Source organism: Coloeus monedula, assembly GCF_965178545.1.
Source record: "Coloeus monedula genome assembly, chromosome: 8".
In the NCBI taxonomy this organism is placed as follows: domain Eukaryota; kingdom Metazoa; phylum Chordata; class Aves; order Passeriformes; family Corvidae; genus Coloeus; species Coloeus monedula.
In genome coordinates, this window is record NC_138788.1 from 9,739,138 (window position 1) to 9,758,895 (window position 19,758).

At 38.8% G+C, this 19,758-nt stretch overlaps 1 protein-coding gene across 3 annotated transcripts in view; it reads left to right on the forward strand.

Annotated features, from left to right (window-relative positions):
• The window catches only part of PARG (poly(ADP-ribose) glycohydrolase), a 61,714-nt gene extending 45,588 nt beyond the window's left edge, over positions 1-16,126 (forward strand). For all 3 annotated transcript variants that reach the window (XM_082286071.1, XM_082286072.1, XM_082286073.1), the window contains 5 exons: positions 4,810-4,888; positions 5,701-5,809; positions 8,651-8,756; positions 11,949-12,077; positions 12,699-16,126. In XM_082286071.1, coding sequence (XP_082142197.1) covers positions 4,810-4,888; positions 5,701-5,809; positions 8,651-8,756; positions 11,949-12,077; positions 12,699-12,871 — 596 coding nt within the window. In that variant the 3' untranslated portion in view covers positions 12,872-16,126. The remainder of the gene's footprint in view (positions 1-4,809; positions 4,889-5,700; positions 5,810-8,650; positions 8,757-11,948; positions 12,078-12,698) is intronic.
• Positions 16,127-19,758: the final 3,632 nt, after the last annotated feature.

A 19,758-nucleotide genomic window follows, 5' to 3' on the forward strand; every position in this document is an offset into this window, starting at 1 on the left:
AAGAAGAAAAAAAAAAAGTGACAGCAAGCAGAAGAACTTCTTTTTTCCTCTGTAAATGTGTTGAGGACTTGGTGTCTTAGCTAAAGAATGCTGATGGGCAGTATAGGTAACAGCCACAATTTCCAGCTATTAGCTGATACTGCTTCTCTTATGTTGAAGGATGTGGGGTTTTTGTTCCTCTCTGGAATTTGTAACATTTGATGTGATCAGTGGGATTGAACACTCCTAAGAAGAGGAACTACCTTTTGATTACCTAAAAGGGGAGGAAGTGGAAGAGTAGAAAATCTGCATCCATTAGAAAAAGGTAGAAAGCTAGAAACTGTCTCTGAAGGACTTTGATCTTTTAAGTTCCACATATGTGTTTGTGTTACTTGTAAGTTAGTTATGGGCTCCTAATTACATCAAAAACTACCTGCTTCTCCAGTGTGTTGCTGAGGGGTTGTGGATGGAGCCGTCCTGCCTGTCTGGAGCTTAGCTGAAAAGGTTTTTTCTTTTGCTTTGTACTGTGTCATAGAGCTTTGAATGTTTTATTATCCACTGGATTAAAACAGTTAGCATCAAAAGACCAGATGTGACTGTTAAGAACTGGAGCAGCCCAGGTCATGCTGTCTCAGTTCTATACATGAGTGAGCATTTTTCCTGACTGAAGAAATAAAATGATTCCGTAATGCTACTTTATTTACACTCAAGAGCAACTATAAAGAAAAAATATATGATCAGAGACATCCTCTGGGTAAATATTATAGAAGACTATGTTTTTATTTTTCAGTCTGCTATAGTAAAAATGTTGGGTTTAGTTACCTGAGCTGTCTCAAAAGTCAAGAGTTTCTGTAGGTATTAGAACACATTTCTTGGAAAAATCCATCAATAGCACTTCTTTCTCTCACATGCATACACAGTAGAAATTTGAGCTTAAATCTTGCAGGTCTTGCTCTGTCCTGAGTTATTGCTTGTACTGGGCAGAGCATCTTTTGTTTTCAGTCTTACGCTTGGTAATCTTTTTAAGACAGTGTTTTATTTTGTTTTGCCATCCTGCCAGAATTAATGCCTTTATCTGTGAAAAGTTTTTGATAAATTGGCTTTTGTGATTACATTTAAAAAAAATGAGTCAACAAAAAACTTCTTGGCCATCAGAGACTTCTGTTCTGTATTTTGGATATGATACCATATTAACGTATTTTAAACACTATCCTGTGGGAGAGACTTCTTTGGGAAGGATAAAAACAGAGCAAAGCTATCAGTCTGGGTAATAACTGATTGGGGGAAAACACTAAATCAGTGTTTTGAAAGACCTCCTTGCATTTCCCTGCAAACAAAAATGTTTATTTGGTATGGACAAGTAAAGGTGAGAATGTTTTTTCACTGCAGCAACATTATAGTTTTCTTGAGTACTTCAGTGTTTTGCAATTAGTGTTTGGGATATGGAGTTCTTCTCTAATGGAAATATTCATTCCATCATTTTTATTTAATCTCTGGAGCTTTTCCACCTTGGTTCTTAGCCAAGTCTCCTCTGTGTCATGATCCTCTTGATAAATTACATTCTTTGTGATGCATCTTGACTCGGCAGCCTAATGGGTATAACTGTGTAGCTTAAATTTGCAGAGAAGTCCAACAAATTGGGAGATAAATTAAATTTGTTGTGATTTCACAGTATCTGGTTAAGATCACTGCTGTAATGACTATGGAACTGGTCATGCAAACAGTCGAGTTCTTCAACACAGACATCTACCTACAGAAATGTCAGCAGCAACACCAGAGATTCCCACAGCTGCATTTCTGGTAGAGCTGTGAATAAGGTGTGAGTGCTTTTCATTCAGATTTTTTTTTTTTTTTTCCTTTCTTTCTTCTTGGAACTCACACATCCTCGGGCAGCATTAAGAGCAGATGAAGCTGTGTTCCATGTTTCCTTTAAATCTACAGATCTGTCGATGGCCAGTTGGGACCACATCCTAGCAGGGCAGTTTTGGAGACTTCTGACCTCACTACTGAGGCAGCAAATGAGATGAGATGGGTTGAGATAATTGGTTTGGCTGAAGATTTACTCAGAGGGGAAAATTGGTTTTCAGCTGGATTTAGCAGTCTGACTGTGCCAGTGCTGGGAGAGCCAAAGACTAATGGTGGTGCAAGATAAGCATTGGAAGAACTGATTGACAGGGAAAGAAGGACATTCCTCTCACTTATGGCACTAAAAGTACCTTTCTGTTGGTGACTACAAAACTTTACTCTTGCAATTTTCACATCTACTTTTTATTTAGTGCTAGTGGTCCTGCCTCTTCAGGGATATAATTTCTAGCTCATTAAAAATACTAGAGGAACGCTATGATGGGATTTTTCCCAATCCCTGGAAACGTTATAATGCTGTTACAGATCATATGCAAATGTAAGGCTAGACTATGAAGTCTGAGAAAGGTATATTTATTTTTAGTAATAATTGCAAATCTTTGTAAGTTGGTGAGGTCCCATAAACACCAACACTTGGAAATTTCACTTTTTGTCTGACTATGTAACTTTTAGAAGTGTCACAAAGGATGGACTTTTGAATGGTACATGTATATACATTCTTTTGACTTTAGGTGGGCTTTTCTAGGTTTTGTAGCTTGTTTTTAAAGTTCTGGTGGAACTTTATTTGTGGTTTGCCTTTTTTTTACTTCCTTTTATTCATTTAATGAGAAGAAAAAAAATTCACCAGAAACACTGACATATCCAGCTTATCCCATACTGCTTTTGCTCTCCCAGTAACAGAAGTTTGTATCCCAGTAGTTCAGAGGCAAAAGTGTTGCTAGTCAAATAATCATTTTTGTCTGACAAATTTCCAGAGCTTCACTTATGAAAACTCATTGATTTTCATTAACTTTGTGTTTCTAGGACATGACTTTAGAGTCTGTGTGATTTCTTTTGAGTTTCTCCATTATTGATTTTTTTTTATAGATATATGTGTATATGTGTGTGTGTTTGCTTGTTTGTTTGTTTCCTGGTGCTTTTGTCATCAGACACTACACTTCCATAAAAATTAATGAAAACAATGAACCCTGAAAATGCCAGTTTAATACTTGGACTATAATTTAATCTATCCTGGTACAATATCTTGATGACCTAGAGTTTTCTTTCCCCATCTTAGACACCAAAGGAAATGCTTCCTTTTTGAAGCTGGAAGTTTTGCCTAGGTTGTCCTCTAAAGAGAGCTCTCAAAAGAGTCACGTACTTCCTTTGTCTGTCTTTTCTTGCTCTGTGCTCAGACACTTTTACCAAGCATATGAAGAGAACTGAATTTAATTCATGTCAGGAAAAGTCTTAGTGAAGGTTGATAGCCTGCAATTCAATTAGAAGGCTGATATGGAATCTGCTTGTGGTTGTCCTTTGAGGGCATGGATGTATGTGAATACATAGGCGTATTCTGTCATCCACATTTTTCAGATGATTTTTTATCAGGAAGTGAACTCAGTGAGGAATCTCTTACCATCCCACTCATTTTGCATAGCAACTTTTCAAAATAGCCTTGAGTGAGATTTGTGTGCCCTCAGAATGATTAATCTTCTAGACTAAATAAATAATGCGTGGGTAACAGGGCAGATGAGTTAAATGAACATTGATAAGTCTTGTGAGTTAAAATTAATATGGGTAAGTGGGGAAAATATCTTGAAGTATATGCATCACTGTAAACAGTTTTTAACAGCTTGTTTCCTGTGCTTGAGACTACTGGAGGTAAACATTGAAATTTCCTTGTCAGTGAGGTTTAAAGTTAATAGCTTTGTTTTTGATTGTTCAACTGCATTTTTATTTGGGGATTGGAAAACTTACATTAAATGTAAACATTTATATTCTCAGGGTACTGCTGACCTGTGCAATAGTTAGGCAGTACTCATCTTACTAATCAGATGTTTCGTGCTGTCAGCTTGCATTTCTTTAAAACCTCTTTTTCCCCATTCTATTTAGAGGCATAGCTGGTGTCACAAATTGGAGTTGCTTAACAGTTCTCTTCTTGCTCTTACTGTTTATGATTGTGCCAAACTACACCAGTATGAACCACCAAACAAGTCAGCTCAGCTGGTCAGAGCACAGTGCCAGTAACACCAAGGGCATGGGTTCACTGAAGAGTTGGACTCCATGATCATTGTGGGTCCCTTCCAACCTAGACTATTCTGTGGTTACTTTTGAAACTCAGCTGTTGTGAGCTCAGAACACGGGGAAAAGGTGTGATTTTGTTGTGGCATTACTTCAGCAGTATTTCTCTGAAGCATTTGTGCAGTGCCCAGTTTTTGAAGCAAGGTCCTGAAGCTCTATAAAGCGAGGTGAAAGGCAGCCTTTTAGAAGTTATGATCCTTGTTCTTGGTTACGATGTGCTCTTTTTTGGTCTTGGGATACACCTTTGAAAAGGAATTGGTATAGCAGAGCATAGTAGCTAAAATCACTCGTGGCCTTAGGGAGCTGCTTTCTGACAGCCTTTAATACTTGTCAAGGTACCCTATTGGACCTTTCAAGAGCAGCCAAATATGTTCCATACTGTGGTTTTTTGGGTCTTGGTGCTTTTACAGAGGTAGTTTGTTGGTGCTGACCACTTCTCATGATACACTGGGCAGCATATGTAGATCTGCACTCGTAATGTTCTGTGCTGGGTGCTGCTCATCACCTGTGGGAAAGGAGCTTTACAAGGAAATCTTGTATTCGTGGTGCAAATACAAATTCTCTGTTTCCCTTTGCTTCTGGGAGCTGCATGTTCATTTGGAGAAGCAGTGATTCCTATCAAAGATTTGCCAAGTGAAAAAAATATGTACATATTTTGTATGTAACCTGGAAAATTATTTGTTTCAGGTACTGAGCAGTACAGTGAGTACACAGGCTATGCAGAGACTTACCGGTGGGCAAGGAGCCATGAAGATAAGACCCCTAGGTAAAGTTCCACATAAGTATTTTAAGTTGAGGAATAAATAAATGTGAGAAATTTGAAAACTTGGTACCTCTAAGTATTTCCTAGCATTTGCCTTAATAGGATATTTGCTTGATGTTGCTCTCTTCAGTAGGGCCAACAAGCTAAGAAAGTTATATCATATTGGTAATGGCATACTAATGCTAATAAGTGGTACCTGCCCTTATGTCGGTTCTTAGACCAACATCTTTTACAGTTTAGAGATACATGTATTTAATGCACATTTTTGTTAAGATACTGATTTAACTGTGAATCGCAATGTCACAGGAAATTTTGACAGCGAGACCTCAGATGACACGGTGCAGCTGATGTGTGACAAAATAAGAATCAATACCATGAATCTGAGTAGAAATCTCTGAGATCTTGAATTTATTTCTCCAGCAATGTCACTAGAGTGCATACACAAAATTACTCATTTGGTATAGAAACATCCACAGTGTACTCTCATTTAAATGTTGGCGGAAGACAGAGAAACACTGACGTTGCAGTGTTCTTACATACTTGATAAATAGTACTGTGTTATTAGATTTGTTTCACGTTCATGCCCAAAGTCTAGCCAGAGTATTTCTAAATTTATGGGGAGGCCTGTCTCGTTTCTGATTCTGCTTTCATTCCCAGCCCACAAAGAAAAAGTGCTCCATTGTCTGTTATGAGTTCACCTTTCCAGCTGCTTCTAACACAGAAGATCTGCAGGGAATTGCTCATTTTGAATTGGAGTTACATGGCTGATATTAAACAACTAATGTCATCTACTTTTCTCCCCTCTCCAATTTTAGGGATGAATGGCAACGACGCTACACTGAAATTGTTGCTATAGATGCATTTCACTTCAGACGTTTCCTTGATCAGTTTGGTCCAGAGAAAATTAGAAGAGAGCTCAACAAGGCCAGTAACTTCTTACAACAGCCTGCAGTCTAGTGTTTATAGAACCTTTTCAAATATTCTTATATTATTGTCCTCATCTAAGGAAGTTCTTGCTTAGTTGTGTCTTATATGAGAGGGTTTTGCTGTCCAATGTTGAAGCAAAAGATTGTCAAATCTATTTCTTTGATGTGCTATTCAAAGGTGTATTTTATATAACTTTCAAAAATATAAATGAAACTTGGATATACATTTTGTTAACTTTTCCCTGTCCTGCTTCTAAACAACAGTCTGAGAGTTGGGGTTGTTCATCAGGGAGAAGAGAAGGCTTCAGGGAGACCTTATTTTATCCATCCAGTACTTAAAGGGGTTTATAAAAGGAAGTGAGAGGGACTTTTAATATGGGCAGATAGTGACAGTACAAGGGGCAGTGGTTCTGAACTGACAGAGGACAGGTTTAAATTAGGTATTAGGAAGAAATTCCTTACTATGAGGGTGGTGAGGCACTGGAACAGGTTGCCAAGGGAAGCTGTGGATGCCCCATCCCTGGTAGTGTTCAGTCCCAGGTTGAACGGGGCCCTGAGCACCCTGATCTAGGGAATGGCATCCCAGCCCATGGCAGGCAGGTTGGAATGAGGTGATCTTTAAAAGTTCCATTCCAACTCAAGCTATTCTATGATTCTAAATTGCAAGTGTAACTTCTTTCCCTATGATGTGTGCTGTTGAATCCTACTCAGCTGTGCAGTCAAGGTGGAAAAGGAGGTGCCTCATGTTTTAAGATGGGGCAGTTCAAAAATAGGGTGCCCCTTGCTTTTCTTCCACCTTTCTTCTTTGCCCTTCGGGTATTGACTTATTGCCTGGGAGTTTACCTTTTCCTATATTGATGTCTTCTTGAGATCAGATCCAGCTGTTCATAAATCCTCTTTATTTTCACAGTAGCTGTAAGGGCTGTTGTAGCTGCTTATGTGTGTATACATGCCAGTTAGAGCTTACAGTCTTCAAGAAGACTGACAATGCAGGCCAGTTGTAATCCTTTAAACAAAACTTCTGGGCTGACATTCAAAACTAGCACACTTCCTACTAATAATTCTTTCACATTATTAATCATTATCATTATATATTCAAAGTTATCAGTCCTTAACCCTGCCCTCGGTCAGCTGTGTATGTACAAAACTGCACTTTGCAGTGACTGTGGTGCTTGATAATCTACACATCAAAGTTGTCAGGCTGAAGAGTTCTTTGAACAGGGGAAGCTGGAATTGTGGTGGACATAATCTTCTCTTCTCTTCTCTTCTCTTCTCTTCTCTTCTCTTCTCTTCTCTTCTCTTCTCTTCTCTTCTCTTCTCTTCTCTTCTCTTCTCTTCTCTTCTCTTCTCTTCTCTTCTCTTCCATCCCCAATTTGTGATAATGTCCTTAAATAAGATATTTGAGATGTTTCCCAGTCCTTGGTCTCTGCCCTGGATTATGTGCTGCATAATGTTTGGGAACATTGGGTTACTTTCCCAAGCTGTGGCAGGTGCTTTATCATCTGCATAGCCTGGGTTTTCCTGTCACTTGTTTTTCTTGTTTTGCTGCTGCTCTTTTGTTGAAGCTAAAGCAGTCTTTTCCCAGCTTTTAAGGTTGTACTTTTTCAGGGACTAGTAACTGTCATCAGTGAGCTGTTTATGGTTATGAGACCTTAGCTTTCACCCTGTGCCAGTGTTTTCAAGGCCTTTGCTGTTACCCCTTGCACAAATTTTATCTCCTAACTTGCTGTGTCTGGAATCAGTCTCCAGTTCACAAAGCAGATTCTCCTTAGTTAATAAGAAGGCTAATGGGCCAGAGTTAGGGCCTTGCATGGCCAGCATAAGGCGTAGGTAGTGAGAGGTGTGTGGCCTGTGCTAGCAGTGGCAGTGCTGTTTTTACTGGGCAGTGGAGTACAAGAATGCTAATTCAGTTATACTATACTATATATAGTGGTATAGTATATATACTATACTATACTATAGTGTGCAAATTTTTGGGATCAAAACATGCTAATGAGTCTCCTTCATGTGATTCCACATTTACGGATGCAGTGGGCCTTTGCTTTAGCTTCGGTGTTGAACATATATGCTCAATGTTACTGTGGCCACAGCCTCCTGCTTTCTGCAGTACAGAAGGGTATAGAATATTATAGGATGTATTTTAAATAAATTCAAACATAGGAACACACTGCACTAATTCTCAGCTGGAAAGGGAATGCATCCCCTCAAAATGATGTACAGTGCTGAAGGACTAATTTAAATTAGTTGTAAAACCTTAGCATCTTGACTAAAGTAACATTCATCAGCTTGTTTCTTCATGGTTGGTAATGAAATTAGCCCTAAAAAAGACAGTTAAGTACAGTTTGTAAACTTTGCTGATATCTTAGTACAAAATTGTAATTACCTACATCAGTGAATTTATGATCTGCCTACAATTTTCAGTTTATTGATTGGTTTGGATTTTTAAAATAAATTATGGTAGATCACTGCAACATTTATAAGGTTAGTTGGTTTGGCTGATGCTTTTTTATGAGGACTGATTGTTATTTAAAGAAAATTTTAAGTCTGACTTCATTTTCTGTTCAGGCTATCCTGGAAAGTTTCCTGTAGTTGTGATGAAATTCCTGGGACTTAGCACCTGTATCTTAATTTTTAACTTGGGTCCAAATAAGGCAAAAATCTTCCTGCTTTAAATTTTTTTGATATTGCTGTTAAATTGAAAGGAAGATTAATGGTGTATTGAAGTAGTTTGAATTTGATATTGCTAGAAGACAATATGATTTTTGTTATAATTTTATTTTTTGAAAGTATCACACCAGGTTGCCTCTCAAATCCATCTCTGACTCTTGTCTGCATGTAGGCCTACTGTGGCTTCTCTCGACCCAATGTTCCACCTCAACACCTCTCTGCAATAGCCACGGGAAACTGGGGATGTGGTGCCTTTGGAGGGGACTCCCGATTAAAAGGTAAATTGTAGCAATTAGTTAATGTTCCAATTAATCCAATAACTTATGTTTTGCTCCTTGGCCATATGTTTTTGTTCAAGTACATTTCTTGCTTTTGTTCTAATTACTACATTTTTCCAAGAAATGGCATTCTTTAGGATTGGTTCATTAGTGCTGATCTTTAGGCCATGAGTAATGTGACCTTAAACAATAAAAAAGCATTCTACTCTATTCTTTGTGCTTTAGACTTTTATGCTCTTTTCAGTTTAAAGTATGAGGCAAGCACATGATGATGAAATGCTGGATTTGGAAGGACTTGTAGCACTGAAACCTTCCAAAGCACAAATATGCAGCATTCATTCACAGAAGAACATGTTCATTGCAATTGTCAGTCATATAAATCAGTTGACCTTTCTGGAGCAGTCTTTTTAGATTCTGCCTGAAATTCATATCTCTGCAAAGCTGTTTAAAGTACCTGGTAATTTGCAAGGCTTCACAAATTTGCTGGCAGTGCTTAATTTTGCTCCTTAATATATTGCTGTATGCTAGAGAGGTTTCCAGTCACTCAGACGTGCTGCTTTCTTTCCTGACTTGCCTGCTACATCACTCACTTCCTCATGTTCTTTTATATTTAATTAGAGTATTTATAATGCAGCAGATATCACATGCTTACATTCATTTAAGACCTTTTCCATCAATTCAAGAACTGATGGATCCTGACATGTAAATTCATATCCTGGTTCATATAATTCTAAGTAGAAATTTACATTTTTTTGTTGTTTCCAAGCATTTGGAGAGTATTTAAAATTTGCTTTTCAGAACAGCTTCAGGTAGCTACAGTGAGACAGTCATCAGGCTACTAGCTTCATTAGTTTTCTCTCTTAATGTGCTTAATTCATAAAGCATCTATTTTTTTCTCAATGCTCACTGAGTTCCTGGCAGTTGTTTTTTGATTTCCATTAGATAAAATAGGCTGCCAAATGTGTATCTTATCAATATCAGGACTAGTATTTACTGTAGGATCTGAGCATAGTTGATTTATGTTAGGCAGGTTTAATAAATACTTTAATTTGCATAAGGTCTTGGATCTGAACTGTAATACCCCATGTATATTTTTTTAATGTAGAAGGGATGTCAGTACAGCCACTGCTTCAGGTGCAAGCCCAGAAGTTAAGTGGGATCACATCAGCTGGGTGCAAGGGGCAAGAAAGCTCAGATCCCTCCAGACCTGGTACCACAGGCTCTACTGCTCCTCCTGTGGTGCTTCTTTCTGTATCAGTAGCATGGAAATCTCCCATGGTATTGTGTCTCATTAATGTACAGAAGATTGTGAAGTTTCATAAGATATAGAGCAATTCAAAATAAATAATAGGATATTTTTAATATCTTGTAAAGTGAAACTGCATTGTTTGTTTGGAATGAATAATAAGTTTCATTAGGTTCTGTTCCCCTATGCAAGCTAGTTAATTAGACTCTTTAAAAGCTGAACTACTGAAGCTTTACTAAATCCACAGCTGGTTCAGTAGTTTAATTAAAATATCATTCCCAGATTGAGATTAATTCCACACGTGAATCATGTAATTTATAATTTTGGCTATGGGTTTACAAGAGAGGGTTTTTTTGATTAAGGAATGCAGTGTTTTAATAGGTCTCTGTTTAAAATGTGAGAGATTCTTGATCTGAGCTCTGAACAGCTTTCTATTTAGCTTCCACTAGCAGGTGGTAATGCAGTATGTACACTGTTTTATTTAAAATTAATCTTTACAAAGACAATATTAATCACATTTTAATTAACTCTACTTACTGGGTAGAAAAAGGAAGAATTGGTATCAGAGCTGCACCAACAGGCTCTGAAGTAAGACAAGCTGCAGCAGATGAAATAGTTGCTGGGGTCCATTGTTTGGACTGTTGTAGCTCCCGTGAAATGAACCTGTGATTGATTTCACGCCTCTGTGGCACTCCAGCCTGGCAGTGCTGGCTGGTGAAAAAGCTGCACTCTTTTAAGTTTGGTGCTGCCTAAGGGGGTCCTGGTTTTTTTCTCCCCCTCATTGTTTCTCTTCCCCCTTCTTTGTTCTTGGCTCTGTGGTCTGGTGCCCTTCCTTGCCTCAGCTCTGGCTCATAGCAAAGCCTTCACTCTGCCAATTCAACTGCTGTTCCCGCAGCAAACCATTAGCTTTTATTCTTCATCTGTAACTTTTCTGCCAGTTTGGTGAATGGAATGGGCACAGTGATGTCTGATGAGCACCAGTGATGTCTGATGAGCACCAGAGAGCTGCAGAAAAGTGAGCAGCTACATGAGAAGTGGACCAGAGCTACTTTCTCCAATTGCACTGGGTCATTAGCTTGGCTCAGCTGCACTGTTGATCAATACCCCAGATGATTTCTCAAGGTGAATCTTCAAAAAACTGTTTCCAAGATAGGAAACATTCTTCTTTCTTTTGCTTATAGAGGAACAAAATCTGTCTATATTGTAATGGTAGCTGTTGGCAGAACTTGGGATGCAGCCTGGGCCAATGAGTTTGACAGAGAGCTGGAAGTTAAATAACATGAATTGCATTGCTGATATCACACCTCATAGGTCAGAATAAGCCAACGTATTCCATGCTGCATACTTCTATTGTAGGTATGATGGACACCTTAAATTATACAGGAAGAGGCTGCAGAACCACAGTTCTCCTCTTGGAGCTAAAAGCTGGGTCAGCTCCCACTTTGCATAGCTTATCTAGTGAAAGGGTTGGCTCCATTCCTTCTAATAGGTGGCACAGAATGGAAATTGCCAAGTGCTCATGGATGAATTTTACCCCACTGTCTGTGGCTGTACAGGCAGCTCAAACCAGGATGGAAGGTGCTGCTCTGTTGCCTTATGCTGCCACAGGCATTTATTGGCTAATTAATGGCTGCATGCTGCTTGGGGGCAGACATGGACCAAAATAAACCCCTCTCAGTTTTAAGCACAGTTTATCTGGAAGTAAGGGTGGATGTCAGTAACAGCTCTAGCAGAATGCTTCAACACTCTTGGCCTGCAGTGCCCAGCGTTCTTTATTTAAAAAAGAATTTTGGAAGTAATACTTACGTACCTGTTGTTTGTACTGCTTTGCAGCATCCATGTGGAAATGGATGCTATGGTTGTTTGCTATAAACTTATGTTGTGTTTTTTCCTTCAGCAAATTGTTCTATCCTGTGTTCATATGTAATCTTTTTTTGTTGTTTCAGCCTTAATTCAGATATTGGCAGCTGCTGAGGCTGGACGTGATATTGTTTATTTTACCTTTGGAGATGTGGAGCTGATGCGGGACATTTACAGCATCCATACTTTTCTCTGTGAGAAGGGTCAAACTATTGGTGAGCAAAAAAAAAAAATCTTTGTGTGCAGAAAAGAGACATTACCATCTCTGCAAGTAGAAATTTTCCAGTATGAATTCTTGTCACCAAGTCCTGAACACAAGCAAATGGGTCTTGGTTTATGTGTACCTGTTTTCAGAATGGGGAAGTCTGCTGATTCGGGATCAACTGCACAGTGCTAATCAGTTAGAAGACTTCTAGAATGCTTTTCTAATTCCTTGGGAGTTATGCTATAGAACTTGAAAAATACAGATACATGTGGTAGGTAGAAGATTTGCAAAAGCTTTTGATATAACTCAGTAATGCTTTGAAGAGGGAAGAGCTGCTTAGGCATTCTTGACATAAATTTGTCTTCCAGTGGTTCTGTCTTGATCCTGCAAGATGTGGTCTGATGTGTTTTCCAGCCTAATGTTGGGATAGCTTGTGCAACAAGTTGAGGGAGCCCATCCTATGTTCTGAACAACCTGCAGACATTCCCATTACACAGTCTGCCTCTGTCACTGCTCATTTAGAGATGTCCCTAGCCCTGTCTGTGCATTTCTAGCCTTCCTTCGCAATCATACATTGCTCATATGGCATGTTCTTACATGGTGTTTAATGATCTGTTTTTGGTTTTTGAAGGGGACATTTATAGGCTATTGCTGAGATACTACAATGAACAATGCAGAAACTGTTCTACTTCAGGACCAGATGTCAAGCTGTACTCTTTCATATACAACACCATTGAGTCCTATGCAGATTCTACTGATGATGATGATGAAGATGAAGAAAAAGGGTTGTGTTTTGAAGATTAAAATAAATGTATTTGATCAGAGTAATGTTTATCTCCTCCCACTGGTATATTGTGTGAAATGCTGGACATAATGAATGATCTGGCTTAATTTATATTGACTGCATTGGTAGTTATGTATAACACCCAAACAAAAAATCCCACAAACACCTTTGAGAGATGAGATTTATTTGTTTGATGGTTTCATACATGAAAACCTTGTTCATGTGTGTACAGAAAAAATTTCTTTGGTAAGTCTGGTTTGTGTTATACCTTGTTAAGTAGAATATTTTGGTACACATGTATATTTCATTCAAGATTGCTGAAGATTTCCCTGTACTCCTTTACCTTTATTTTTCAGAGCTCTTATGTAGATTTCTCGTGGAGGCTTAGAGCTGGAGTACAGACAGCCATGTAACTCCTTGGATGATGTTAGAGAGAAGCATTTAGATGATTTTTCTTACTGAAAATTGTCATAATCCTTAAGACTGCCAAGGTACCATCAGTGTTCTTACCAAAGTTTTCATTCATTTAACTTAAAATGTCCTGGGTCTAATTTATTTTTTCAATAAATGGTTAAAATTGGAAAAGTTCTGTAGGAGCCAAGAAACTGCATGGTCTTTACCAAATTAGACATAAAAGTTAGCATAAAGAAGTAGAGAAAAAACAATGAGAGTGGGAAAATGAGAAATGTGACCAAAGCTGGAAGCAGAGGCAAAGATTTTCACATGAATACCATTTTGTTGGTGCTATCTGTTACCACATTGAACAAGGTCTTAGACACTATTGGAAGTTTCTCCAGGTTCAGTGCTGCTGGCAATATTTGAGTTAAGGTCTGCTAGTTGTGTTTGTATTGTCATATCAGTTCTCCCTTATCTCAGTATGCATATATGTGAGTATAAGATCCCCATGGGATATGTGAGTGAGGAAAAAAATAACGTATCAGTGGGAGGAAAGTCTGCAGGCTACAGATAAGACCATGAGGTCTTGTTAGGAGTTTTTGCCTGTGTCATTTTAGACATGGGAATAACAGTGAAGAGTTGGCAAAACATCTATAAAACCCATGCTTTTACTATCTGTGAATACCAAATTAGTGTTGCTGTAGTACATTAATAGTTTACACGAAACTGCAGATACATCTGTGATAAAACTTTTTCAGGTCTATGTACAGGGCAAGTCCAGTGAGACTTTTGTCTATTAGTAGTTTAAGCCCACCTTAAGCTTCAGCCCAGAGTCTAAGTTTAACCTCTTCTGTGTTAGATTTTTTTTGTCTGTCATAGTTGCTGTTATGAGTTAGCAATACAAGTAAAAACTGCAGCAGGAAATGTAGTGACCTAAGTCTCTTAATCAATGATTCCTTTTGAGTTATGTCAGATAAAACTTCTCCAAGCCTCAAACACACCATGGTAATTAAATGCTGGAAGCTGTTGGCAGTCTGGCTCAGAATAAATCACTCACTGCTTCAGCTGCTCTGGGGGAAGCAATAGGAAAAAGCTCAGGTTGTTTATAAACACCTTCAGGGTGCTGTATCTTTGCGTTAATTTTAAGTGGGCAGCTTGCAGGTGTGTTTTTTGGCAAGTGATGGACACAGATGTTTCTTCCTGTTTTTCCCACCAGCTGTAGTTTTCTCTGCTCCCATCATTATAAGGAATGATATAAGGAATTCCTTATAAGGAATTATAAGGCTAGAATTTCAAGCTTTTTTCTGTGTTTGCACCTTGTGTCCTTAGATTTAGCAGAAATCTTTTCTCCTGCTCCTGGTGTTTCAGTGTTGGCTCAGATTCTGGCAGTAGGAATAACTGTTTTATTAGCTCTGATTTGGGCATTTAGGTTCAAGTACGATCGTGCTTCTAGATGCATTGCCGATGATAGATGTACCCTGTGAATTACGACAAGTGCTGGAAAACTGGTGCTATCTGCCAAACCTTCTTCACCTTACTACTCAGGATCTCCTATAGAAGAGATGAATAGAATTTGTTCCTAAACAACTGGAAAAAAATATAACAAAAAGCTTTAGGTGGCTAGACATGACCTCCCCTTTATTATATATAAATACTTCTTCATTAGTGCAATATTACTTGTCATTGTGAGAAGTGATTGGTCAGGTATGAAAAATGTACCAAAATATGATGGAATGAAATTCTACTTCAACTCTAGAAACAGAAAAATTTAACTTTGGAGAGATTATCTGATGATCATATTACAGGTATGCAGTTAAAAGAGTTCTTGCAGTGTCAAGTGCTTCCAGGATAATCCTAGTCTTTTTATGCAGTCTGTAGTGTCAGTGATACTGAGCATTTTCTAATATGGGGAAGAATGCCTTTGTTTGAGATCATTCATTAGGATATGTCTACCTTACTTTTTTCTCTTGTGAATTATGCTTGTATGGACAGGAACAAAGGAAAATAACTCCTTTTCCATTTCATGTGTTGTCTGAAAAAGAGTGATATATCCTGCTTTCTGTGGTGTGTTCCTGATCTTGTAAAGGGCAACATTGTAAGAATGCTTTGAATATGATTTTGATCACAAGCAGGCTGAAGATTATTTTTTTGTTATTGTTGGTTTGGGTTTTTTTAAAGCAAAGTAGCCCAGAATTAGCTAACAATGGTGTTACATTCCCATGATGTTCTAATTCAGTAAAGAGCTGAACTGCCCAGATTGCTGCATGTCAGCCCAATACGTGCTCCACATCTTTCTTTTTCTCCCTACCCACCAGTCCCCATTTCCCAGCTACCTGAAATGTTTCCTTTAGCTGGCCATGCCTTCGGTGCTCTGGGGGAAGTAGTGTGGAATGGAGATGCCAGTGATTTCCTTGTGCAGCCTAGAAAGCTTCAGTTTCACTCTTCCAGAAACCTGGTGATGGAGTAATCTGGGTTTGGGATTTTTTATTATTTTAGGGATGTTTGCTATATGATTTCCAATAAAAATAAACTTCCTACCAAAACTTTTGTTTTATACTTTTTAGCAGCCAAATGGAATGCCTGATGTGAAACAACAGCAGGCAGTCATGTCGATCGCAATGTTGCCTCATAGTCAAGTTTGATGTCTGAGCAGTTCAGTTGTTCTACAGCTCTTGCACCTAAATTGCTCAGTTTTGAGGTTTTCCTATCTGATGAGGAGTATCCAATACTGTATATATTAATTTATAAACTGTTGAAGTGTTTCTGACATTCTTCTAAACTTACAGTTTATGCACCATTATATTGTATTGATTTTTCTGGATCTGTATGCTAATGTTTACATAATTTTGTAGGAATACAATTAAAAAATTCTGACTGAAGCAATGTTGTGTAATTTGTCACATAATATACTTTCCAGGACAGAGGAATTCCAGCACGTCTGAATGCACAGGGCTCAGTACTGCAGATAGTATTAGCTGTAAATTGACACATAACACAGAGCTGAGAAATGTATTTTTCCTGTACAGTATTGTGGTGGTTGCTTCTGTCTGCATAGCAATGTAAAAAGCAATTAACTGCTGTACATTGGAAGGGTGTGAGTGTGAGGTTTCATCTTTGTGTATTGGCCATATACAGATACTTTGATGTTCCCAAGCTTTTGGTAAGCAAGTAGATGTTGGATTATTCATTGAACTTTGTGAAGAAAATGTCACTAAATAAAAGCAAATAACCCCATAAAAATATATAAATAATTAACATGTTGTAAAAGGGTTTGTATGGTTTGTAAGAGTGAGGCTGAGATCCTCCTAAATGAGACCATTTCAAACTTTTTGCAAAATGTCATTTTAAGCTAGTAAGGAATTCATTTTTTAGCATTACAGGAAATTAGGATAAAAATATAATTTGATTGCTCCTAAGGTTTTATGTGTAGCTGTGCTTATGAAGTTTGCGGTGTTGGTAGTAAAGGATTTCATCCATCAAACAGCAGCAGCAGAAGCAAAGACGGTGACCAGCAGGCACGTCTGGGGGAGCAGGAGTGAGCAGGTCAGTTGTGGCTGAGCAGGGAGCTCCCTGCCCTGTGCCCAGATAACTCATGGCAATGGCCAAAGGGATCCCATTCCCCACGAGCAGCGTTTGGCTGAGTGCTGTATGGGCTGCAGGTGGCGGGCTTTGGTTGTGTGACAGCTGGGTAGGGAGAGAAGGGTTGATGCCCTTTATGCTGTACCTTGGAAACCCCAGGTGCAAGGGAGGCAGAAGGTACTCCCATTGTTCTGCTGCAGTGTGGAAGCAGTTGCCAGTCTCTCCTGTCCCAAGCTGTCACTGATCTCACTGTAATCAGCAAACACCCTCAGGAATACACTTTATTAATTCTTGAAAGCAACTGTAGCCTATTGAGATAACCCTGGGGATAAAGCACAGTTGCAAGGGCTGCTTCACCATGGACTTTTCCTGGTTTTCTCCATTGTTTTCCCACCTATGTCAGTGGACAGAGGAGTCCCAGACACCTTAATTTCACAACTTTTCATGTTTATGTTCAGACAGTCTTCATCCTCTCATCTGGAGCAGCTTTTTGTGACAGAAGGATGGACAGATGGATGTCAGACCTTGGGATTCCAAAAGCTGTTACAAACTCTGTCAGGTTCACTGAGGTAATTGTATATTAGCCAGTGTAGGGTGATGCAATGTTTGCTCTGGATGGATGACCTGGGTTTTTTCTTTCTCTCTTTTTTTTTTTTAATTTAGTTTTAATATCTGCGTAAACTCATCTTTTCCTGTTTTGTGACACCTCTGTGACAAGAGTGAGAACATCCATAAAATCATGGAGACTGCAAGATGCAACAGCTGTCTGAAATTGTTGGGTTTTTTAAGCTCAGAATTGAGTATTTATGATCTTGTTTTGTGCTAACAGTGTTTCATGCTCATTTATCATTGCTTAAGTGAGTGTGACCTGGAAGTTGCATAGGAGGTATTTGTCACTGATAACTCCATTACAGCAATACCATCAATTTCTGCTGAGCTGAGCTGTCAGCCAGGGTTTCATTGCGTGGTCCTGCTAAGTGGCACATTGTCCGCAGCTAAAGGAGGCACTGGTGTGTTCTGGGCCCTCGTGGTGACACTGTGCGACACTGTTGGGATGTGTGTGGGTGTGTGCACCCTGTGCTGTGCATGCACACACATTGAGGCAGCTGTAAAGAAGCTGCCATGAACTACTGGAGTGGGGATTACTGATAATGTAGCTTTTAGCTGTAAATCTGGGAAGCAGAGGACAGGAACCTAGAGAGAGATTGCGCTGTCTTTACGAGCTGGCTGTGCTTGCTGGCTCTCTGGTATCCACAGTTCACACACCTCAGCCTTTTGCAGTCAGCTGTCCTCTCAGATGGATTGCACTGAAAACAAGAAGACAGGTTTTTGTGCTGGTTTTTTTTCTGAGGTTTTTCTTCATTAATTAATGGTAAATTGAACAGGTGATATTAAAGGTACGAGGTTTTTTGCCCTTTTTTTATACTGTTGAGTAGCTAACAGGATCACTTTGATGTTCAAATTTTTAAAGAAATGGAATACAATGAAGGAATTTATTCATTGGGTGTGAAACAGTAACAGTATGCCTGGTTGGGTAAAGGTTACTGAAAAGCCTCATCTCCTTCTGCCCAAGTGATAAACGTTGTTTTGTGTAAATCTCCTCTTGGAAAATTCATGCAACATGCAGATAAGAACCTACTTTCTCTCTGTAGAACTTTCCACAAAGGCTTTGTCTATCCTGCTCTCAGTTGTTTTCATTTGGAAGGACAATTCAGTAACATTTTTTTTTATTTATTTTTTAGAGCTGCCTTCTGCAAATGATTGGAATTTTTATACCTACTACAGCTGCTTCCTTTTGTAATTAATATTATCAAGGTGAGATTCTGCACAGATAAAAGCTGCATTTGCTAAATAGGAAGGGAACAAAGGACCAGTGATGCAGGTTTGTTTTAAAAGTCCATGTTTAGAGTTAACAACAAACAAGAATGTAGTGCCACACATTATGTTACCAGTTTGGATCCAAGACATACATGTGTGTGTTAGCATCTAATCACTGTCCCTGTGCAAATCCTGAACTTTCATTATAAGGCTACTTTTGTAGGAAGGCAGTAATGACAAATTACAAACTGTTTGTTTTAATATATCTGTATGTCCTCACCTTTTTAATACGCGTGACCTTAGCTAAATGTTACGGGCATTATGGGTGTTTTTGCCTGGAAGAACAATGTTTGCTAGCTTTTGTAAATGGTAATTTACACTCAGAACAGCATCAGGAGTGTGTGAGGAATTAAACCCCTGTAAATCCTCTATGGATGTGCTCCGTAATGGCTATTGAGCATCTGAAATCTTTTCAGGGTGGAGGAGTGTGCTCTGAGGCTACAGGGGAAAACTGCAATCTTCTTGCTCAAAGACAGTGCTTTCACCTTTCTTTTACACTCACTTGATGGAGATAGAAAATTATTTTGATTGTTAGGGAACTGTTACATTTATTCTCAGAAATTGCTAATAGCACCTGTTTAAAAAATAAACCAGGAAAGCGAAGTCAGAATCAGGGGAAAACTTCAGTGTTTTCACATTCATTACAGTAATCTTTTCTAGTCATGCTCTGTAAATGTGATGCTTAGATTCTCTCTGAAGTCATCATCAAGACCAGCTATAAGGGGGGCAGGAATGTATGTTCACAATTAGCCTTTCGTTTCAAAGTTTGCGGGTCTTTGCAAAGAAGGCAGAAAACACTTTCAGGAGCCAGTTGATTTTTGTTTCTGTGTTCCCATTTGCTGGGTTGCCATCTCCCACGTATTGGTGTCCAAGCAGAAACACCTGTATGGGTTTCCTTTGATGCCTGTGTGATTGATGTTTTTCATTTGTGAAGGACTGTCCTGACTGGATCCTGACAGTAATCTTGCTTTGCTTATCAGGGGAGAAAAAAAGAAAGGTGGTGTTTCTATGAAAACACCAATGTGAGCTCTGACCACACATGTCCGAGTAAGTC